Source organism: Aphelocoma coerulescens, chromosome 1, assembly GCF_041296385.1.
Source record: "Aphelocoma coerulescens isolate FSJ_1873_10779 chromosome 1, UR_Acoe_1.0, whole genome shotgun sequence".
NCBI lineage: Eukaryota > Metazoa > Chordata > Aves > Passeriformes > Corvidae > Aphelocoma > Aphelocoma coerulescens.
The window spans coordinates 104454377-104479666 of record NC_091013.1 but is presented as its reverse complement, the minus strand read 5'-3'; the positions used below and the strand labels follow the sequence as shown (position 1 = coordinate 104479666).

At 36.3% G+C, this 25290-nt stretch overlaps 1 protein-coding gene across 7 annotated transcripts in view; it reads right to left on the bottom strand.

The window, feature by feature from the left end:
• The window catches only part of NECTIN3 (nectin cell adhesion molecule 3), a 157705-nt gene that overhangs the window by 98985 nt on the left and 33430 nt on the right, over window positions 1–25290 (bottom strand). For 6 of the 7 annotated variants that reach the window (XM_069022696.1, XM_069022714.1, XM_069022685.1 and 3 more), the window contains exons 3-7: window positions 20251–20547; window positions 18870–18987; window positions 16581–16732; window positions 2586–2724; window positions 1130–1211 (exon numbers count right to left, since the gene is read on the bottom strand). In XM_069022696.1, coding sequence (XP_068878797.1) covers window positions 1130–1211; window positions 2586–2724; window positions 16581–16732; window positions 18870–18987; window positions 20251–20547 — 788 coding nt within the window. Of the gene's footprint in view, window positions 1–1129; window positions 1212–2585; window positions 2725–4935; window positions 8022–16580; window positions 16733–18869; window positions 18988–20250; window positions 20548–25290 lie in introns of those variants that run through there. The other variant, XM_069022679.1, reaches the window with a different exon arrangement.

Sequence of the window (25290 nt, the reverse complement as noted above, 5' to 3'; positions counted from 1 at the left end):
TTAAAAACAATTATAATCTAATTCTTACAAATACTGATAGGTGATGGACGTTTTCTTCAGTGTGAGCAGAAATCTAAAAAAATCTGACTGCCTAATTTAACATAAACACACACACATACAAAAGACACTTCAGGGGCCATGGCCAGGATCTATAGTTTTAATTAGCTGACTGGTTTATTATATGAAGTGTAATAATCAATGATATTAGCTTAAGCCATCTCTCATGAACAGATCTCCTCTATAATGCCTAGTGCAAGAGAAGCCTGAATTCACCTGGAGTTTCCCAAGCAGTCCAACCCACCTCAAAACCATGCTGTAAGGAAGAAAGTAGCCCTATCCTTCCTTGCTCCCCACTTATTCAAACTGTTTCATTTGCTAGAATCAGCTTTCCAGTGTGACCTCTATGAGCCTGTTTGATCAGACTACACACACAAACACTAAATGCTGGTAAAGAACTTTTTTGCCTATCGCTGTCTTGCTTGGGCAGCATTACTTTGGATGACAAGAAGCTACCCCTGAAAGCACACTAAAAATTCAAGTACTTGTCACAAAATTGGTATGGGTCTTTTGTCGCTGGTAAATGCAAGAAGAAAATATAAAATTAGAAGTTACATAATTGCAAGTATTTAAAAGTGATTTAGTGACCTTCAACAAGAATCAAACCCACACTTTGGTAAATTAGCCATGTCAAAGCCCAAATTCCAATATATGCTCACCCCTCAAATGTTGTTAACTCAAAAGAATGGCAGTTGTTTACTAGCAAGGGAGCTGATGGGATCACTTTGTAAGTTTACCAAACATAACTTTTCCCCTTATGAACACTGCTTTATAAAGCTATGTATATTCTCTCACCAGAGAATTTCAACTATAGGTTTTTCTAATTCAAAAGAATCTGTGCCTGTTAGAAATACCAGATGATCTGTCTACCAGTTTCCTGACCTCTAAGGATGACTTTAACATTACAGATAAAAGATTCGGATATCACACACATAGGGAAACAGCTTGGTTGTGAAACAATTGAAAGGCTCCATATATTACCAGGAAAGCAAAATCAGACTAAATTAACATAATAAAGCAAAGTTAATGCTTTCCTTAAGTCAATTTAAGATGCATATAAACACTTACTCACCTGAAGCATAGCTTCTTTCTGTGGTACTGAGAATGTTCTCTCCTCAAATGAGGGTGGTTTGTGAGTGGGTGGAAGATCAATCCTGTAGTAAAGAAAGAATGAAATATGACACATCATGTTTGTGAAGTCCAATTGAATGGTCAGATATTAACTGCCAAATCACCCAACACTCAGTACTCATGGACAAACACCTTTCAGTCAGCAATGACTCAGATGGGATATACTGTAATGGAACACGTCCACCACTGGCTATTATTCAGCCACACACTTTTTGTAGAGAAGCACCACCTATAATTTGTTATTTATTCCATACTATGTTAAGCAGACTGAGCTTCCCCCCATACACTCCAACTGAGGATTAGAGACTACTGGTATCTATCAGTGTCTAAGTTACGACATACAGCTTGAACAACATTTTTAAGTATAGCCTTTCCTTAAAAAGCCTTTGAGAAAGCCTTACTATCAATTCTTACATGCAAGACTTTTTCTATTGTAACTTTCTCACTGAAAGCAAATGGTTATAACAGAATTTAAATGTTTAAGACGATTCACATAAAATGCTTCAGATACAGAATTTAAGAGAAACAAACAAGAAAACAGTATTTCTAACATGTTAAAAATTGCTCAAGACTCTTGACTCATCTTGCTAGCTCAATGCAAATGAAGAAACTTATTTTATACTAAAGGCTGTAAGTTACTTTAATTCTCATTAACTATACGTACAGACATGAGCAACATTTTCATTTCACATTCAGATTAAGCGTTAACTGTATATGGGATGTGAGAAGACTCATATTTACATATATTCTAAGCTCTCGTCACTTTTTTTATGCATGTTCCAAACAGGATCTAGACATCATCCACTTTAACTGACAAAATCTTTTCAGACTATTTTTTGTTTCCTTCTTTTGTTTGATCACATTGGATGCTGAATAAAGTAAATTACATATCTGTGCCAGAGACTTGAAGAAACAACCAACATTCCAGAAAGCACAAAAAGTCAGTAATTTCTAAGCACGTATCTGTGGGAGCTTGCTTAATTTTACAAACATATCAGGATTAATTTTAGGGGGCCTTCAACATCTCCAAAGCATGAACAATTTACTTTCAAGTTAGACCCACAGTTACAGCAAAGTAGCAGTCACTGGCATCAGTCAAGAAGGGACTCTCCTTTGCCCTCCAGTTAAATCCATGAGTAGTTTTGTTTCAAAAAACCCAAACTTCTCAAGAGGTAAAGCATTGTATTACCCCCGAAGTCATTCTTACCTTTCTCATTTATTTTTCAGAAATACTAGTGTGATTTCACATTTGTCTACTCTGAAAATAGAGCCCTGAAATTTTGAAAGCTGAACAGCTGCTAAATTAAGTCAGACACTTAAATTCATGTATAAAACAAATGCTTTCTACATATTGCTTTCAACTGAATAAAAAAAAAAAAAGTCCAACGCATACTCACACTTTGTCAAGATAGGCTGGCCTTTTCTTCCTTGGGGTCAGCAGCACTGTCACAAAGATGGTAATGATAAAAAGAGCAAGGACTGCTCCAATCACAGCCCCTGCTACAGCAACAGAAGATGTCTGCCTAAAGGGCACATCTGCAATGTGATAGCATAGATTACAACTTTAAGAAGTTCATACACTTTCAATACTCAAATAAGATACTTCAGCATTGTTCTGAGAAAGGCTTCTTCCTTCCACCACTTAACAGAAAGCCTTGTCCTGCACTAGCATCTTTGTAGTATTGCCTCAACTTACCCAACTAAAAAACTGGAGGAATTAAGAGAGTTCATGAAATCAAAACTGATTTCAAAAATTTCATGGATTACTTTCAGTAAGTACTAGCAGTATGCTTTCATTGTCAATTTCAAGGCAAGATGACATTACAAAACATATGGCTTGCACTTAATGTGAGCTAACAAGGTGTTAATTCAAAAACTTGGGCAACTATGATTTATTGACAATCTTTCTTTAAAGACACTTAAGTCTGCAGAAAGCAAAAAAGAAAAACTAAGTCAGGGTAAAAAACCATATAGTACTAGGAGCAATGAACACGCAAAGGAACACAAAATACTTGGCTTACACTTATCAAAGCAACCCCTAAGACCACCTATCATCTTCAGGACTTCAAGCTACAAGAAAGTAATTTTCATAAATAAATTTTAATAAGGGGAGAGAAAAAGCTGTGTTTTTTCCTTTCAAAGCATTTTTCTTTTGACCTTAGCATTATCAAATCCAATGCTGAACAACTCTCATACTGAACACACTTGTTAGTCTTTAAAGGCCAGTCCTTTTGCTATGCTTAGAAATCAATTTTTAAGTCTCAAAACTGAAAATCCTGCTAATATACTTTAACTTAAAATCATCAGTGCTTCAAACTTGCACCAAGAGGTTAAAAAAAAAATTCAAAATTGGAATAACTCATGTCAGCTGCACAAAACACTTACCTACAGTAATGCCCTGATTTACAATGATTACCAAATGAGAAAATTTAACAGCAAAGAAACTGAAAACAGTTCTATACCTGCAACATATTTCTAAAGCAGTCTACTTCAGCTATTATCCAAATGGGACACAACTGCTCTCTAATCTCTTACTGAAAGAAATTTTGAGAGCCTCTTCAGCTGTATGTTCTATTCACAGATAAAACCCCTGAAACTATGCAATATGATTTATCAATTCCTCAGAGCTCTAATGGTGTTCTGTCTGTATGCTGGAAAGCTGAGCAAAATCTCTCAATTAAAAAAAACCCCCAAAATACAACACTTGCACCCTAATAAAGCAATTCCTGTCCCCTCACTGCTTATTAAAGATCTGACATGAATATTCCCCTGGGATCACATTCACAAAGGTATACTTAAATAACTTGAAAAAAATGGAAAAAAGCTTTTTTTATGATTTCCTTAATGCTAAGGAATAAAGTCCTAGAGTAACAACTGGCAGAACTTACTTCCCTCCTCAAGACGAATGCAAGGCACCACCTTTGGCTGACACAACAGCTTTCCTGGTATAAGCTCTGTGTCTCTGCCAGATACGAGCCTGGACACAATAAACTGTTCTGGCTTTGGCTGGGATAGAGTTCATTTCTTCTCAGGAGCTGGTATAGTTGTTTGGATTCAGCATGAGAATAATGTTGATAACCCACCCACGTTTTGGTTTTTACTAAGTTGTGTTTATCCTAAGTCAAGGACTCTTATTTTGTGTGTGTGCCTCATGCTCTGCTAGTGAGGAGCTCACCTAACCACTGCATTTTAACTGGCTTAAGTTTAGTTTACACTGGGTGCCCTCTTCTTTTAGTGAAAGTCTCAACTAATGAATATACATTCTTAGGTCCAGAATTCCTGAAGATGCCTTGGTCTTGTGTTTACACCAGGAGAGCTTCTTGACTGCTTCATCCTAACTTCATGGTGCCTTTTCTTCTAGCAAATTCTGCTATAATGTTAAAGCATCAAAAAGTATTATACTTTCAATCGAAGTCCAGCCTTTGAGTCTCATTTTGGGTGAGATGACAATAACCACCCATTTGCTTCTGAACACCAGGAAAAATAGTAATATCCCAGCAAGTGTAGTGACAGAGAAACTTAAGGGCCATTACCACAGGCCACACTTATTTTGGTTTTTTGAACTGCTTTGACGAAACATCAGTCTAACCAGTGGAATTATCATAAACCCAGACCGCCATGCCAAGCTGAACAAGCCAGAGGGCACCTAAGATGCATGGTGCCACCTACAAAGCATTTTAACCACCAGAAACAGATGGGAATTGATTAACTCCAAGAAATACGGTTGAAGCAAACAAGACAACAGAATGAAAAAACAAGGCTATTTTTAAGTATGCAATTCCTTGTTAGTTTATCAGTTGTGCTTGAAATTAAATGTTTTAGACAGTAACCACCTCCATTTATCATTCTCTTAATCTTCTTAAAAGAGTTTCTGAAGATGCTTGTTTTATAAGCTTAGGGCCTCCAAGGGGAAATACTAAACAGTCCATCTCAAACAGCTTAAACAGTTTAGTTCATTCTATCCAGCCTCTGGGTTTATTGTGCTTCTCCATCTCCAATTCTTAAGAACACACCTGTGAAACATTTTTGAACACTACCTATGTTCCAGAATGTAAGAAAAAGTTTATTCACACAACAGCCATTTGTACGTACAATCAATTCTTTTTACAGTAGACGTAATGTACAAAACATTGCAACACGCGTAAGCCCTATCCCTATTAATAACTTCAACTCCAGAACATTTCAACTTCTTAACCCATAGGAATTAAATATATATATATATATATATATTTAAAAAATCAAAGCAAAAAATCCACAGAGACAAAAGCAAGATATCCCATGTGGAAAACTGGTTTATGGTTATGTTTATTTCCAAGTAACACCATCTTTTAAAGATGATATATCAAGTATTTTTTATTTGAAGAGAGGTATAATCTCTTTATTCCAGAAATAATTTGGATCAGAACCCTCTGCTAGAAATTTCACTCCTTCTCTTGTGTTTGCACTCAAACTACAGATAACCGCAATATCACTTGCTATTGTTTTTGGGACTTTGGTCAATCATGTATCAGTACTCCATTAATCCAAACCCAAACTTAAGTTGTTTAAGGATGCTTTTCCATTTGAATTTCAAATAAAGCTGTTGTCTTAATCTTTTTTAAAGACATGCAGTCATATGCAATCACAGTGTATTGTCTACAACGCTCAATACAACTATTTTTGTGAAGCTCTAAATGCTGTAAGCTACCAAACATCATGAGGATAGAAAAGAACTTCCAGCATGAATGCTCATGAAGCAGCTGTAATTATGCAGCCTATTTCACGTCAACGGTAGCAGAGACTTTTCCCTTTTCAGGTTTCAAATACTAATAGCCTTATCAGCTTCAATTTCCTCAAGCTAAACACTTAAAAATGGCACTTCAAAGGATTTACTATTCTACTTATGAATTTATTGTTGTTCTGCAATTCATCTAAAGTTATTTCATTCCTCCCCACAAAATCAGCAGATTTAGTTTGGTGAATCTTCTCAAGACAAAGTAGAACTATTTCAGATGTCAGACAAGATGTCCTACATATAATGGATACAATGTCATTTTAAAGAACATGTAAAATCGGTATTGATTATTCGCAGGGAAAACAAATTCACTGCGGTACAGAGACTGCACAAATCATCTGAATTCCTGTTTAGACTCTTTAGTTGCACCACTGGAGAGTGCATTTTCAATACCTGAAGTAGCAGTGCAAGTGTCCACTTCCCTACTAATAATCTGAAACTCTGGTTACCCTCTTCAAAGCAGGCATTGTGACTTAGGCGGAAGCAGCGTAAAACCGCTGATTTAACTTCTGGTCATAGAAACTCTAATGCTTTTTGGCACCTGGGAAAATAAGCACATTCACATTAGCCTCCAGCTTTGCAATCTATATGGGTGTTTTCTCCTTAGTTGTGTCCAATGAACCAGCTTTTAAGTTAAGTGGTAAGATTCCCAAAAAGCCTCCAAAACAGGTCTCAAAAATTGCACCCTGTGTACTTGCAAAGAGCATCTTGTATACATTAATGAGTTTTGACATCCTGCCAACTGCAGGCCTAACAAAACACCTTACTGTATGTATATATCCAGACACTAGAATAAGCTTTAGAAATCAATGACTATAAAAAAATAACTTTTCATCTTATTCAAAGACAAGCCTTTGACCTGTTTACAGTTACTCCTCAAAATGTTGTTCATAAGTTAGTTTCAGTGCAATGACTTAACTTTTAAGTATATAGTTACAAGAAGGCTCATTAAAATGCTAAGAGGTATTCATTTTTATGCAGAAAAAACCCTAGAAAATAAAGCTTTAATTCTGCTGTAACTCATTTCAATTGGTAAAGTATTTTCTACATAGAAGGATTAAGTTTACCATGGATGGTACCTAGACTGGAGTAATTCAAAGCCCCCAAAGATTATATTTGATCATTGCCTTGGGTAAACTTATTTTTAAATCAGAGAGCCAAGACAGCCACTTTTTATTCTTAAACAATATTGAATGGCAACTTTAATTTAGCCTTTTTTTTTTTTACCTCTGACATAGACCAATATAAGCACTCTGTGTTAAAACTCAAATCTCAAACAGTAGTACAGCATTGGGAAAAAAAAGCAGCTCAAATACATTTTCCCCAGATTCAGTATTTCCATTGTGTCAAGTCACAATATAAAAACCTTCAAAAAAAGTTTCGAAAAGTTTATTCCTCCTCTTGTGTAAGTATAAACAATCTGAAAGTGACCAGCCAATGAAGTGAACTGCAGGTACACGTTTAGTTTTCAGTGGTTACTACACATACCACTCCCTCCGAGATATTACCGCGCCATCTAAGTGAGAAACAAAGTCATCATCGTCGTAAAATTCACCACGCATGAAACCCATTCCAAATGTTCCACCTTCATGGTAATCCATTGGTCTTTCATAACGGTCCTGGTACCTGTTAGTATTGTCTATATTGTTCAACTCAGGTTTTCCAGGGTCTTCTAAATAATCCTTAGATATTAAGTTCATTGGGTGCTTTGTTTCTTTTTTTATACTGCCAGGGTAAGAACCCATATCATCTGACTGAAGGACATCTATTTGGGACTCTTTCTGCATATCTGATGGTGGAATGTAGCTCTTAGCAAAGTAGTCACCACGGAATGTCTTTCTTCTCCTATAGCAGGCAACTCCAACCAGAGTACCGAGAAGTAACAGTAAAAGAACCCCACCCACCACACAACCGACGATGATACCCCAAGTGTCGTCCTGCTTTGTTGGCTTTGATGTTGGGAAATTTATTATTCTAGGTTCTGTGGCTAAACCTGTGGTGCCATCAGTCGAAGGATGCCAGGGAACCGTGGGCAGTCGAGTGGTAGTAGTAGGAGGATCTAATGGAAAGAGCAAAGAAGTAGACAAGACACAGAAAAGGCACAGAATGTCAATGCGAGCTAAATCAGTTAAGGGTTTATAAGAAAGCAAAGTTGATGGGTATGTTCTACAAGAATAGTTTTTCATTCTCAACTTCATGGCACTATAAAAGTCTTAAATTGCTCACAAGCTTTGAACTAGCTTCCTTACACATGACTTTGAGTTAAGCTGCAGCAGGACAGAAAGTATGGGGAGTGAACAAAATAAAAATAACCTTCAGGTAGACAATTTGCCTTCCTCAAAGTAAGGAGATGGTTTTTCCACTCAGATGTTGACTGTTCATCATTTACCTCCTCCAAGGAGGAAAAACCCAAGTAGTCCTCTAACTTTCCATCCAGCCATAGGGAATTCTGGATCAAATTAACTGATTATGCTGCTGAGTCAATTATTCTACATTAAATTCCCCATTCAGAAATGATTCAGGGCACTGAATATAAGAATGAAAAACTATGAGTTGTATGCTCAGTCACGTGAACTATTGATTTTTAAGCTATTCTCTCCAAAAACATTTGTTTCATTAATAAAACTTACTCAGCCTCACCTTGGGATTAGTGAAAGAAGCATAGTTAAAAATGGCATGTATTAATCTCAAAGTAACACTTATGTTGAGCAAGGAGACTTCAGATTTTTAAAATAATAAAAAAAATTAAACATTTGAACCAAAAATTATTTCTATGCATTCCTTCTATAAGCCATTTGATCCTTCATGCACAAAGAAATTTCCATATTTATTCCTCAATATAAAATATCAACTGATTTCATGTCAGGTTATGCACGTAAACAAGAGACTGCCAGATACCAAGCTTCTCCAGCATGCAGCTTTTTCCTGTATTCTTTAGGTCTACTGGAGATTTATGCATCTGTATTGCAGACAAGGTTCCAAGTGACAGGCTGATGACACTGAGATTATACCAGTCAATCATAGTATTATATACAACTCCACTTCTTATTTCTATGCCACACTGAAAAAAAATTACTTTTTGCCTTGCCCAATGCAAACTAATTATTTTAAAACCAATAAAGCAATACTAAACATGTTATTATAGCTTGAACCTTTCAGAGAGAATATTACATGGACAGCCAAGTAGCTCATTGTATCATGTTATTTAGTTAAATGCCCAAAAGCAAGATTCATGAAAGCAGTACTACCACCACATTAGAGGCACCCTAAATTTACCACCACAAAGAGTAAACCAGATAGAACTAGAGCTCTGTCAAGCTTTCAGTTATTTGACAAATCACAATTATACAGCCATAAATATGATTTTTAACCTTGCTACTGAGAGACAGACATACAATTTTCTCATACTAGACAGAAATCTCACATTTGTCATGATCACTACACACCTTGCTGCTGAATGCAACATTTTAAGCATCACATAAGTAAAGTTTTACACAGATTTTCAGAGGGCGTAATTATATTCCTTAGCTATGTAAAAAGTGATGGTTCATTAGGGAACTATACGTAAATGGAATTAATTTGACAGAAGACAAGAAATGGAACAAGAAAGATGCACTACCAAAATGAATAAGAAGAATTCAGATTATGATTTTAGTAAAAATTGTTTTGAAGTGAGTTTGACAATTTAACAAAGAAGTAGCGATTAAAGAATCAAGTTTACCAGGGTTCTATGTCCCACACATCCCTAGGTCAAGAAGTTCAAATCTCTCTTCCTTGAAAAGGTATTTGCTTTAGACAAAAGATTTGTGAGCTTAAAATACAATTTCAAACAGTACCAGCAAAATCCTTCCAGGCTATATATATTTGTTTGGTTTTAATTAAGTGGCTTCATAATTGTTTTGCCTCTGATACTGAGGTCTTAAGTCCTATCCTCCACATCCACAAGTATGTAGTATTTGCATCCTGGCAAATTTAACCATAATATATGTGAAATAAGCACAGTGGCAATTACAACTTTATTAATATATTAGAAAGTCAGCGTTTTACAGAAAGTTTTCCCTTCAAAACTTTCCATTCATCTACCAGTTGTCAGATTGTCCAGCTGCATTACTGACAAGAACTAATTAGCATTAAATCAATTGCAAACACAGGATCAATTAAGCATTTGTTTATATGTATTCCTGCAATATGATCCCATGATACCTCTAAGGTTTATTTGTTTTTGTCTTTTATTGTTGAAGAAAGACAAAATTAAAACCGTCCCTTCTTGTTTATAAGGCCAATTACAACTAAGAATATTTGAGTTCACTTCTGATGTCACCCAGGGCTTTCTAAATGTAAAACTAACTTTTTTTTTTACTTCCCGTACCAAGCAAATTTCCCAAATAGAGAACAACATTAAGATCAGGAATGCCAAAGTTTGATGTTTACCTCATAACATTTTGCTTGCAAATCATATCTCAAATGACATCTCCAAATCAAGAAAATGCCACTCTTATCTGTGGCTATGGAAGACAATATCATTTCATATCAGCAAGTTCTTTAACTATAATATTTCACATAATCACTGATATATGTTTAAGTTTTTAACGCTTTCCACAAAACATTAAGGGCATAATTTAAATTTTGTTTCATATGGCACTTTATTGAAAAGCATCAATTTCCTACTCATGATTTCCTTTAACATTTTACTTAGGACCCAATGTTTAACAGCTCTTGTCTCTTTCATTGATAGTTGATTCATCTTCTGTAGTTGCACAAAGCACAAGAGCATATTAAAATATCCATGCGGGTCAGGGAGCTAAAAGTAGAAGAAATTCTGGAAAAATATTTGGGTTTAGTTTAAATGCATCTTGATTTCGGTTTTTGTCTCTTACTATGTTCTGGTCCCTGTTCAAATCCTTAGTACATGCACCCTGTGATAATGATGAGGACAAGCAAAGACCCAAGAATTTCTTCTACTTTTACATAGCTACCACCCCCATTAAAATAAGAGACATAACTGAAGAAAGCAAAAACCAATTTTCTGGTACGAATATAGCAAGTCAACTGGCTCCTTCCATACACATAAAGAAGCCAAGTTTCCCTAGTTGGTTTCAAAGCCTTTGACACAGTTTTCTGCCAATAAAAGCAAGACTTACTCTTGACTTCAAATGAAGCTCTGATACCACCTCAAATTAAAGGACCATGTTCCCTGTGCACTGCTTAGATTTCACTCAATTATTTTCCAGATGTTTCCCATGGAAGTCAGTACCAACTTTCAACAGTGTCTATTACTGTATCCCACAGCTGTAGGGAGGAGAGGAGAGAAGATCCAGCAGGCAGGAATTGTGCAGCAAGATTGATTGATTTAATTGTTTTACAAATTCTTTCATAGACTTTTTTCTTCATAGTCTAATTGGACAAAGGATCAGCCACCCCTTGGGGTGATTGGCTAGAATCCTAAAACATCCATTGTCAAAATATTTTTCTACTGTACCATAAACAGAGTTCTACAAGGTCGCAGGTGTTCATGGTTTACAGAACTCTGCAAATGTCTTTGTGTGAGAGAAAAGTATCTCACAGGCTTAGAAAGAAAAATTCTTGCTAGCAGCAATATTGTATCCACAAGTGTCAGTTTGATATTTTCATTTTTCCCTGAAATGCCTACTCTTGATATAGTTTTCTCAGCTCTTACAATTCCAACACCTTATCTTCAGCAGGTGAGTTTCTACAACTAAGTTTAGTACAGGCCTCCAACTAACATGACCTGTTTAGTGTCCCAAACACCACATCTTCCCGCTTCAATCCTCCTGCAGTACCACATCCTTCAAATGTCTGGGACTCACCTCTGCTTCTGCGCCAGTTCAAAGCCAACAATAAGCAAAGTGTCAGTGAGATGAAAGTAGAAAGAGATGGATGAATCATCCTTAAAACCAGACCACTATCTTCAAAGTCTTACGTTTAAGTCCTATCTTGGTATTATCAGCTTATCATTGTAAAAAAATCAACTAGAGAACACAATATTCTTAAACCATAAACCATTTTGGATTTAGCCCACTATGAAGTATTTGAGAGGTAAAGTGACCAGCTCTGTAACAGATAAAATAATTCAATATTGGCACAATTTCCTTGGGTTTAAATTTGTCATTTAAACATTACAGAAATAAAGTTTTGGAAGGAAAGGTTCCTTGGAGAGTTGTGTATTAATATACAGTCAAAGTCCACCTGGTTCCAAAAGCCACAACAGAGTGGCCAAAAATAGTTCTCCCTATTTGAAAAAAACAACCCCATAACATTCAAGATGCAAATGTCCCCTTTTTTGCCTCCTACAAAACAAGGATCTATCAATTACTTCTAATCCAAAAGTGAGTTGGCTTTGCACAAATTACAAGATCTCTCTGTACACGTCATTTTATTGAGTGTCAAGTATCTGCCTGTATATGTATTACTTGTGTGGTTGCAGAGATACATACATACTACTGTGTCTTGCTGTTCTTTATAGATTACCCTTAGATGTTAAGTACTTAAAAAATTAAATAATAATTCTGTGCAGCTGGGTCTTAAAAATTGCCCCTTTATTTCAACTTCTGGAAAGCTTATGTAGCAACTCCTTTATGACAGCAGGGAAAGTCAGCTTTCCATGTTAGAAGACTCTGAATGCATAAGAGTAAATGATTTTGAAATTTATCATTCTTTCTTTCTCCAACCATTGCTACTCTAATGTTAGGTAACAGGTGAGGACACTGCATAACCCCCTCCCCACAGTGTCTTGCCTACAAAGGTTCCACACTGGAGCTAAACATTTGCCTTAGGATTATTTTCAGTGTGTGTCCCCCAACACCTATTTTGGCAGCATAATACTAAGATTGGTACCAACACTTTCATCAATCATCCACTTTCAAAGTTCAATGTGCTTCTGTGGTTTCTAGCTGGGATTTTCATGCACCAAATAAAAGATTTTGGCCATTTTTTGGGACACAAGAGAAACTTTTTATTAATTTAACCTCCAGCATGGAAGAATATTCAGGAAGACCACTGAAATTTCAAAGCCTGCTAGACCAGGACGCAAAAGCCCTTTGCTAAAGAGCAGTTTGTAAACATCCCTTCCAATACGTAATTTAGAAAATAAAAGAGTGCCTGTATTCACAGTGCACTCTCAGAACAGAGGTTTATATATGAAGCAGCAAAAAGTAGAACCAACGATCAGCCTCTGCTATGTTAATCCTGACACTGGGACTGTGCACTCTACAAGAAGGTGACCCTGTACTTAAAAACAACACCTTCCTAGGATTGCTGCCTAACAAAGGCTGGCTTTACTTTTAACAAAAGTAATCTCTTCCAAAGGCTGTCATGACAGAGGAAGTACGGTCCTACCTTAAGGCAAGTCTCACAGGTCACCTCTCCCTTGCAAGGGGAGAAAGGGAAAGCCTCAGTAAACAGCATGAAGGTGAAGAAACACAGAGCCAAGAAAACAAAGTTCAATTCCTTGCGTAAGAAAACTGAGTAAATCAATATTGTATGAGGAAGTGCTTTATACCAAGCTGACAGCTTGTTTTGGTGAACTGTTACTTCAACACCTGAACTCCACGAGGAGCACAACTTGCTTTTACTGGACAGCTATGGAAAAGGTTTAACTTTACATCATCAAATTAATAAAAATACCAAAGATAGCTGTGCCTTAAAAGCAATATAAAAAGAAGTATCAGGCTTCAAATGCCATTTCAGTATTTCTGTATTCCTACAAAGATGTATCAGCTCCTGAAACTAAAAGCTGATGAATTTACCATTTAGTTCCGGTCAACTACTTGTCTTTCGTTTCTGTACTCCAAAAATATTAAGCAAGTTTAGGAACAACAGAACTTATTACAAATACAGCTTTGACTTTTTAAACAATGAATATCAGGACCAAAAGCAAGTTTTTGCTCAGCTTGCATTCCAATCCTAAAACACATTTCAACTTCTTTTCTAGCAGTTAAAAAGCTTGACAACTACCAGCATCGTGACTGTTCAGAAACATTAACTTCATAAATCCTTTTTGACAGCGTCATAATTAAAATTTGAAAGATGGTGTGATCATACAGCTTTGTCCCTTAACTTCCAAGTTTCACTTCACATTTTATGCCAAGCTTTATATAGCGGCTAAGAGCAAAGATAGAAAAATAAACTAACTGATTATTTCAGCTTATTGCTCTACACTGCAATATCTGCTCTACACTGCAATATAATGCTCTATCACTGCCATGTTTGCCATTAATAGACACCCGGTGAGTTAAGTCAAATATTAAAGGTGGTAAGTGGTTTGATTATTAATCACTTGCCTGATCTGCATCAGTTAAGGGCATTTCAGTTATTTAAAGAACCAATCATGCTGAGAAGTTATTCTGAACAGTTACAATGAATTGTGCTTAGTATTTGTTTCTGAAAACAATACAGGTGTTACACTAATAATTGCTTCACCTCTCCCATTTTTGTCAAGTCTCCTATATATGAAAAGTTTATATGCAGTGCTTTAAACCAGTTTGTCAGCATGATCAACGTAACACTCCAAAGGACTGAAATTTACTGTCAGCTAAACCCTTTGTTGTTACTGGTGCACCTAACTGGCAGAACCATGATCCTGTATGATTCCTCACTAAGTGAGGCTCAGTTTTGTCGCTCCCTGAAAACAGCTAAGGTTTGCTAATTGCAGTTAAATTACTACAGTACAACAAAGCTGCCGAGCACAGCTGAAAAGCCACACACATGTAAACAGTGTCCATCAGTTCACAGCAAAGACCAACAACTGCAGCTTATGTATCTCTGCTCTGAGCTGGTTTAAATGGTCTAACATTTGCATTAGGCTAGAACATAAACCATCACCACTGCCTGACTAGCCTGTATGCCTACTCTGCTTTTCAAAATCTCGATTCATTTTAGGAAATATTATCTATGACTTCCTAGTTGCCCTGTTTTAGTTTGTTAGCTGAAAACATAATTTGAATGATAGCCTTCTGTTTCCATTCATGACAGTCACAGTAAAAAGTCTAAGGTCTACTTACAGCAGATGATATTCACAAAACTGACAATTTGAATAATAGTGGACTTTAAAAACTTCTCCCCACTGCTTAGTTAGAATAGGGCTGAGAACAGAGTTATAAACTGCACTGTTATTTTTTGAGCAAGTGTATTTGAAAGTTATATTCTAGTCAAATGTTTCACCCTATTTAAAGATATTATGATTTTTTAAATTCATATTTCTTAAAATGTGCCAGTTTTTGTAATTGCTTTGAGATTGCTATGCAGCCATGAAGTCTTCTTCACAGAAGAGGCATTAGAACCAAAACATTCAAAAGTAACACTCGCAGAAATAACTTTCATAACAACTGGCAACACTTGACGTCTTTTAAATTACATAAAATTCTAGCCATTAAGTTGTTTACAAGTGATTCCACTGTCTCAAACTATTTATAAGTTTCCAGTTAACTAGCTCATTGACTACAGCTAATTAGAATTTACTAGCTTTCCACAGTGGCCTACAGTGTAGTTATGGCACTGACTGCAACACCATCATTCATTCTAAAGATGCAGACAACTGTCAAAAGTGAATTCTGACTGATGTGGTTTCACACATCTTGTACTTAAATTCAACTTAAAGTCAAATTCTCATTCTCATTTTAACCCTTAAGTGTTCATATGGAGTTTTAACAAAGAAGTCGTTTATGTTTGTATCAGTCATCTTTGTATCATCTAACAGGCCAACATGCACTCTGACATGTTGCTTAATGAAATAACTAATGTCAAGAACTTACTGAAAAGCAGCAACATAATATAACAGAATGAAGTTTTAATTTTCATGTCTATTATCTTCCTCAAACAATCCTTTAATATTTATAGGAGCATTTATTGCTCAAGCTAAATATTAAATTAATTTAGCTAATGCCTTATGGAAATCTGAACAGCTTTTCCACACTTGCACAGAACTATTCATGTGTACAATAAGTCATGCTGTTCTTCCACAAAAAAGGTGCCATGGTAAAACATTAATTACATTGTGTTAATGATAAAAGGATGCATGTTCGAACAGCAGTAGCACTGAACAGACACACAAATTTGCTAGATGATACTAAGTAGATCAGCAAGAGTTCTGCATGAGGTATTTAACTTGATGATTACTGGGTATCTGCATCCTGAGAAAATGACACAAGTAACTGGAGTACAACAGAGATATTCAGAACATAACCCCAACTTCCTTAAAACAGAGCATCTTTAGCTTTTCTAAATGTAGTTGTTCCCCTTCCACCAACAGCTGTTTTTTCAATTTTTTACAAACAAAGTACTGTTTATTGCAGTCAGTAACTCTTGTCAAACACAGGTTAACACTGCAAAAAACCATCAGTTTAACTATCAAGAGAAAATAATCATCTCAGAAGCACCTTAACCTTAAGAATTTCCACTGTATGTTGCTGTTCAAGAGTCAGTTTAATCCCAAATTGTGCTACAGCTTTTAAATCCACACTTTCAACAGCTTTTCACACAAAAACCATATATATTTCATATACTTCATGCAGCAACTGGCTCTTCAGTTTTCTAATTCAATCACTGACAAAAAAAAAAGTTCCAAGTTAACATACTGTCTTTGTTGAGAAGTAAGACTTACCTAATATGTAGATAGTCTTCTGATCACTTCTCTGACCAAGAGCATTAGTCACCTTACAGACGTAAGTCCCAGTGTAGTTGTAAGTCAAAGGGCTGCTGAACTGCAGAGTATTGTTAACAGCCAATAGTCCTTCAGGCCATTGTCCATCCAACCTAAAAGAACAGTTATATTTCAAATGCGTATATTTACAACTAGCTTAAATAGAAATTTAAAATAATCTTTCCAGTAATCCATAGAATGAATTTCTCACTGTGCTCTGACACTTCCCATGGGCTTTCCTTCAATATTCTCAGTGTACACCTGAAGATTTATTTAGCATTTAATTTCTGGGCCAAATCCTTTAAATGTCAGATCTGCTGGATCTAGCAAGCTGTCTGAAACCAGCACTACTACAGCTAAGAAAATGCATCTCAAAAGAACCTGGAAGAACAAGACAACGCAAACTCTGAAAACAAACAATCTAACTAAGAGGCACTTCCACTGTCAGGATTATCTGCCTGTTCATTTGCATCCAGCTGAGCTATCACTGTAAATATTTCTGTCCATACTTGCTTAATTTAGAGGATATTTTGACTAGAACTTCTGTGCAAGAATTCAAGCAGTTTCTCCTCTCCTGAGCTGCCTTTTCTCATTTCTCACCACTTTTCTGTCTAAATTACAGCACTGAAATGGAATATGGTACTTGGTGATACACCTGGGGAAACAACTGGTTAAAAAAAATTATTTTTTATCAGCTGACTTTTTAAAGTCTATCATTTCCCTGTACAATTCTGCCTGAGATTGCAGTAACAACTGTGTAAACACAACAGAAAAAGGGGAAAGGGCAAAGGCCTTGGAACTATTTTAACAGAGCTGCCAACTGCCCATTAAACACCTGTCTAATTTCATGCCATTGAAACCCATTTTGATTTATCTAAGTATCTATTAACATCTAAGCAGGCCTAAAATCAATATTCAAACTAGATCACTAGATGACAGTATCTTGAAAGCATTTGATAAGTGATTTTTTAAGTAGTATTGAACAAAAAGGCACCCATCACTTTAAAACAGGTACTCAAAAAATGAAAAGAAACACTCCACAGTTAACACTAAATGTAATCTTCAGAAAATGTGGTTCAACACAACATTCCTACTCCTTTGCTGTGATTATTGCCCAGAATTGCTTCAGCCACATAAAGCTGATAAAAGCCATCAGGCACATACTCTGTAATTCACAGTACCAGAAGTATTTATTTCAAGATACATAAAACAGTCAATTGGTTTGAAAGGTCTATTATAATAAAATTCTCATACATGCAACATTTTAAAATATTACTAACCATGAAAATATCATTATCCCAGTAAATACAATGTCTTCTTGGATTCCAAGGGATACAAGGTAGTATCAAGGTAGTACAAGGTGGGTAAGGTAGTTCTACAACCTATTGTAATCTGACAACAGTAATACAGCACACAGTTCAACACAGTACTTCTCATTTTCTTCAAACTCAAGGTTCCCTTCTTTTACATAGATTTCACCCCCTACACATGAAGTTCTTCATTCACCAGTACTACAGCTTTTTGGATGGGTTTTGCTGTTGCTCAAGGCACACCAGGTTTATTCCAGAAAATTTAGATTTCCTATAGAAGTTTGTTCCATTTTAAGTTTAGGAAATCTAATATTGACCTCTGAAGCTTGAATGGCTTTAAATGTATTTAAATAGGTTTATTTCTTCTAGAATTGTAAACAGTGGTTGTATTGATTAGTTCTTACATATGTTTGAAATTCAGATGAGAGAACTGAGAACCCAGTGCATCTGAAGAAGCAAATGGTACTGCTGCTAAAGCTTTTTTTAAACATAGGAATTTTTATGTGCTGAAATTTCTCATCACACTGATTTTGAGCTAAGCCTGGCATGGGGATGGCAGCCCACAAATTCAAGACATGTGGATGCTTTGTAAGCTTTTTAATTTTTTCATAAGAGGCATGTATAAATAATAGTTGGATCCATTCTGGATTTACTGGCCTTTGCTCTACGTGTAACACACAGAGCTTAGTCTACCTTGAATAACTAAAGAGACTTTTCCCCGAGAGTAATGACAAACTGTTTAGACACATAAATTTTCAAGATATCCACTCACTTGTATTCATACAAACACACATCTTGTATTCTCCTTTTAAAAAGCTGAATAAAACCATTATGACCAATACAAATCATATAATCTTTGTTTTCAAAACATGCATTTACTGTAAGCAAAGTGATTATACCACTTGAATCATGTGGAAAGTCCCTTTTCATAAATATTTACCTGGTCCACATAAATTCCATAGGTAATGGGTTTGCGTCAGCATTGCATTTGAGCTGAACATTCCCTCTTCCAATGAACCAGTTTCCATCATAGCCAGTTACTGAAACTTCTGGGGCATCTGACAAAAAAAAGACTTCGTCTATCAACAACCACAATTTTTGGCAAAATATTCAAAAGCCAAGGAACAGATGAACCAGTATGATTTGGGACAAGCTCTCAAGTGGAGATGGAGGAGCAGTTGCAAAGCTACTATGTGTCAGGGAAGACTGACAAGCACACACTGCTTCTCATTTGCTGCTGTGTACCTTACTATACAACTTTGTTAGAAATTCTGAAACATGCATTAATGCTAAAAAATATTAAGGCCAGCTTCCATCCTCACTTCACTTTCAACAGGAAACAATTCTCTTATTCACTATTTGAGACAATGATGGGAACAAATCCTCTTTAGTTTTATTTCTGTATCAACGGCCCTCCAACCTAGAACTTCGTTTCAAGATCAATAAAATAAAGTAGTGCTAATCACTATTTTATGCCAAAATAAGTGATTCTTTACCAAACAGAACAAAACCAAAGCAAAATCAAATTCTAGTCAAATCAAAACAGCCAAGTCTACTTTTTCCAGCCACTACATTTTTTCTGCTTGAACTGACAGACTTCTGTGATTTAGGAACTTTAAAGCAGCACACAGTCAAGACAGAACACCAAGGAATAACATGAAAATAGTTGGTTTTGTTCATATATGCACTGTCTAACAAACAAATGGACCACATGCCTAAAGCTTATTTGTCTTAACTGCTTTTAATTAAGCAACATTGTAAGCCACCTTGCTTTGCATTCATGTGTTTTAAAAGCCATAAATTTTTTAAAGAAGCCCAGTACAGATTTGAATTATATGAGCAATCTGAAGCTGAATAACAAACGCTACGCATGTATGTACTATGTTCTTGTTTCCTTACACTAGTTAGAGTGGACAAAGCTTGGTGAATAACCTGAAAATAACTTATTGACCACCATAAGATCTATTTTCAACTTAACATCTCAAACGTGAATCTTCATTAGCATTCTTATTTAATTCTGCTGAAATTGTAAGACACTATAAACAGCTTATGGATCAACCCTCACGTTTACCTATGATTCAATATCCAAAACAGTAGAAATTAACAGTATTCTAGCTTCATGACTTTATTTTCAATACAGAGACCCTAGGCTTTTACTCCTGCCTGACCTGCCTCTTATCACAGCTTTTCTATATGGTTTTCACTTCCTTTATTTTCCTGAAGCAGAAAGTGCTCATCTCCTTTCTGTGCAAGGTATACGCTGATTAAGGGGGTGGTTGCAAGATACATACCAGGCAGTAATTACCTCACAGAATACTTACACTGTATGTCCAGCATGTAAGGGTATCGTATCTCCTTTTCAAAGGCAGGGTGCCTCACAATGCAAGTTATGTGTCTTCCTCTTGCAAATCGTGTAGGGACAATCACATACTGGCTTACAACTGTCACTGTTTCATTTGGAAACAAAGTAGAGGTGGATTCCATTTCACCAAGGCCTCCTTCCCAGTCAATCTGTGCAGCAGGTTTTCCAGTGGCTGCTGTACAAGTGGCTGCTATTGTCCTATTTGCACCATCTATTAGAGGGTTTGGTCCTTTCGTTAAGCTCACAACTGGTTCAACTAAGAAGAAGGAGAAAAAGCAGATTTAAACAAGAAAGACTCCACATCTTTGAAACTGTCATTATGTAAAAGTTAGACAAAATCTAATCCATTTGCAAATGCTCACGTTAATCAGACATCCTAGACATAAGACCACGCATATCTCAAGAGATTATAGCTCTACAAGGCTTTGGCCTAATGACACTATCCCCCCTTGTCCACTCATTCAAGTTCAGTGTTGTTCATTCACTACATTTAATGCACTGTCAGGGAATTCCAGAGTGGTTAGGTCCAAAATGCCAATTGCAGTGCTCCAGTTGCAGTGTCTGACGACAGAGAGCTTAAGGTATTAGATTGAAATTACACCACAGGCTTTTTTTTCAAAAAGCTTAGATTCTGCTGCATTTTCAAGCATTCAAGAATTAATCTGTCAGTTTGTGCCACTTGAAAGCTACTTCAGAGTTCTAACACCCAACATTAAGAGTTTAAGCTTTTATTGATCAGTACAATACAAATTACTTCCATGCTGCATCTTCATTATATATACATACTGCACATCAAATAAAGGACGTAATATGTACACATAAATACACATAATTGTATATAAAATTTATCTACGTTTTCAATATACAAAGTAATTGTTTCTATATAAAATAAAATTTTACCTATATACATACACACACGTTCTTGTGAATGAATCCCTATAAAAGTTTAAAAAATGGAACTCAATACTAAGTCTAAAGAAATCTGCACGTGGAAGGATGTGATCTCCTTGTAAAGCCACTGCTCACCCCAAAAGTTTAGAGACTTGGGGAACATACCTTTTTCTAAAAGGAAGTTGAGTTCCTCACATACGAGTCTACTGTTAAAGGCCATAGACTAAAAAGCTTTTAAAAAATTTCCTTCTGATTTAGTAAATCTGTTTCAGCCCTGTACGAGCCACCCACCAGTTGCAGCCCAAGTCAGAAAAACTACCTGGTGGTTCAGATAGAAACCACAGTTGGGCTGTTTTAGACTGGCCCATTTGTGTTACCAGTTCTGTAAGGGACAGGTTTGCAGTAGTGCACCAGCCTATTCCACAATCCTGGTCCTTTGCTCTAATCTGGCTACCGAAGTCCTCTGAAGGGAGGTCATTGCTACTCACCATAATGCTTCAGAATCCACCTCAGTGGATCAGCCCTCACTAATCACAAAGCAGAGACAAGTCTTGCAACTTCTGTGCCTTTCAGCATCCAAGAAGAAGGAGAAAAGTTAGATCATGGAATTTCTTTCCAACAAATTGAAGCTGACCCACACACACATATTGTAATAGAGTAAAGTTCACAGTACCTGGCAAGTTCTCCAACTACCTACACCTTCCAAAGATAACTGGCTACCAAATATTTTCAGCTTGAGCCCCTTCAGTGCCAAGATCAGTTTTTGACTGTTTTCTGCTCAGTCTAACACTGCTCATGTCTGAACAAGGTGGTTTATTATTTCTCAACTACACTAAAGGGAAAGGCAACTATTAAATGAATAACCTTATAAAATGAGTTTTCTGTTCTATGCTTAGAAGTGCTTGAAGAATATAAATTGTTATGAAACTGAAGATTGTTTGGGCAGATACTGAGAGCAAATTATTTTCTACTTTGTTTCTCTGAATGGCTGCCCTCTGAGATTTGTTAGTAACCCTACTGAAAGTAAACCAGTAACAGTTTTTTTCTGCCAAGTTCTACACTCACTCTTCTAGATCTGAAGCATTTCTAATAGAGCTTCTTTAAAAATCTTGATTCCCTGCTCTCCAACACCAGCAACAGCTAGCGCTTTCTGCAATAAGCTCGGATATCTGAACTGATGTACATATGAGGCGTTGTATCATCCTGATAAAAGCCTTTACATAGCTTTGTTATTTGACCAACAATTTGGTTTTCCTGATTTAACATGAACACTATTGCCTTGTTCACTAGTAGTGACTTCTTCAATAGCTTCTGTAGTGTTACTAAAATGCAGAAGTAAACACCCAAATTTATATTTAGAGTTTTACATGCATGAAGATTCTAATTTTTGCTGTATTCCTTCCCAAGATTTCCATAACAGTAAAATCAACTAAATTAGCAACTATCATTAGCATTTCATGCCAAAACTGTAGACTCCAATAATTTCAACTGGAAATAAAAGCTTGATATGTTCTATTCCTTTGTTTTTTCTTTTTAAAAAAAGTATGCAACTACATATTTTTTCCTCCACCTCTTTGTGAAGGGATACCCAAGTAAACAAGAACTATTAGTTGCAGAGATCTCCAGACCCAAAGCAGACTAGTCAGTACTGGACTTCAAGAAAAAAGTCTTCAAGTAGCCAGAAAGCATGATAGACTAATTTAAAAAGCCTACTTTCTCCTATGGTTATCACTACAAGGAAAAAACCTACTTTCTCAAGTGATACCAGAGATTTGTTAGAGTTCATTGTGTAATACTTGGTTTTACACTTGTCAACCAGACACAAAGGTGAACTATTCAAAACTACTCAGCCTCATAAAATATACTTATTCCCAGTCCTATGTGCTTCTGTGCTTTCGTTTTTTTATACATCACAAATGTATAAAAGGCTTCTACTGTCACATCTTCGCATAAATTGTGATTCTTGTACTACACACCAACTGCAAGATAACTACATAGCTGCATACCGAAAAATGGAAAGCAGCTGCTGTTAGGATACTTATTTCTATGGTTTATCATTCAGGACTACTTTGTCCCAGCAACTGAAGCAAAACCAGCAGAAGCCCAGCTACTTATTCTATGGCCTTTCTAGATGTTTCAGTCATGGATTAAGAGAAGTATCTGGCGAATGAATCCATAATTACAAGGGGCCATTGGCATCTCATCCCTCATAGTGTGAGACAGTTTTACCATTTTCAGTTTGGAAAAGAGATCACTCAAAAGGTATGGGCTTTGGAAGTTTTTTTGTGGTAATTTTTTTTTTTTTTTTTGAAAGTGTAAGTTCTATATGCAGTCCTCTTATCCCAGGACCATTCAGCGTGCCACGTGAATCACACTGAATTGTGTGATTTTCACTGACTTTCACTCCTCACAGTGCTGGTGGAGGACACATGAAGCAGCTGGAAGAGCATTAGGGAAGCTACTACAGCCACTCAGTAGAAACATTATGCTCTATTCAGGTCAAATGAAAAATATGGTGAGGACAATGTCTGGCAAAGGAAGAGACTAACCCCCTAAGATCCAAAAGCAGGACCTGCTTCCACAGTGTAAGAGTTCCATCTAAAGCAACATTATGGCATGAATTGCATTTGAATATTAAAGACATGATGGCTGAAGCATGGAAGCTAGATGTGCAGCTATTCAAAAGGTCTCAACTCATTTGCCAATCTGTGCTTACCCTTTCACTGATTCATGACCACCACCTAATTTAACCCTGCTTATTCTACCTTCACCTTATGTTCAACATGGACAAATCAGAAATCTCTCACTGCTTAAGACCTGACACTTCTTTACAAAAAAATAACACAATACAGCATCCAGACAAGAGCGTTAAATCCTACTGCATTACATTTTGAAGCAAAAAAGCTGCTTCTTGGTTTTCATGTACTTCATAAGCCTTTTTCAATTGCTTCTGTGCATACTGGGCACCAGAGGTCTGGATGAAATTGGCATGATTACAACACAAAAAAGATTATTTCTTCCTGTCATTAAATTCACTAGTTCCTTGGCAACAGCATGACACTGGGAATTGTCATCCCCTTCATCACAACTGACATGTACTTGATTAACCTCTTTCCAAAACAATATTTCAAGTTCTTATTTTCTCTTGCCTCAAAACCAGCAGCTCTATCTTTCTGTGTACCTTATCCTGTTTGCTAATTAATGCTTAATTATTACTTACTAAGGTTGTTTTCTTGTTTTAGTAGTTTTTGGGGGGGGGGGTTTGCTTTTTGTCTTAAGGCCAGTCAGTTCACTAATTTGTCATCTACTTGATATTTTTTCTTGGCCCAGAGTATTTATTCGGTAGTACTTAAGAAGAACATGTACATCTCATCAACTAGCACTTCTCGAACACCATTACTTCATTAGAATTGTCTGAGAGGATCCAGTGTCTATACTGCCTGACATACATCATCTTTTAATTCCTAACTGGAAGACTTTCTGCAGTAGAGTGTCTGGGATCTAATTCACATCGTGATAGACCTATACCTTTGACACTCATCCTTCACTTGTAGCATTGGTAAGAGCTAGACTGCAGAAGAAGACGACCTACTTTATCAATATCCATGATGAGAAACCCAACTTAGCAAGACAGAGTCAAACCAAACCAAGTACTTAAAATAGTCATGGACAGCACTCAAGTTAGGAACATAAAAATTATGCCAGCTCCACAAGCTACCCTGTGACAAGGCATCTCTTCTGCCTTGAGACTTCAGTTTGCCTCATTTGGTCAGCAACTTGGGAAACCAACAGCTTGACACAAATTATTTGCCATTTTTTGCACAAATTTAACAAGGTAAGTTTGACAAACCAAAGTTTTAGCAAAGTTCAATATATCTGTTTGACCCTAAAAGCATTTTCATATTTTCACTGTGTTAACCTCTTCTTTACATGCATTTCCTTAAGACAACATGAATCACTAAGCAAAGCAAACTGCGAGTGGGTAAAGTCACCAAACGCGGCAAATCTGTTAAACTCAGGGCGCAGAAGAGGTTCTAATACGGTCTTAAATGATCAGTGCACTGTGGCAAAACACAGGGCATTTTACCTTGGACTTAATTTTTCCTTC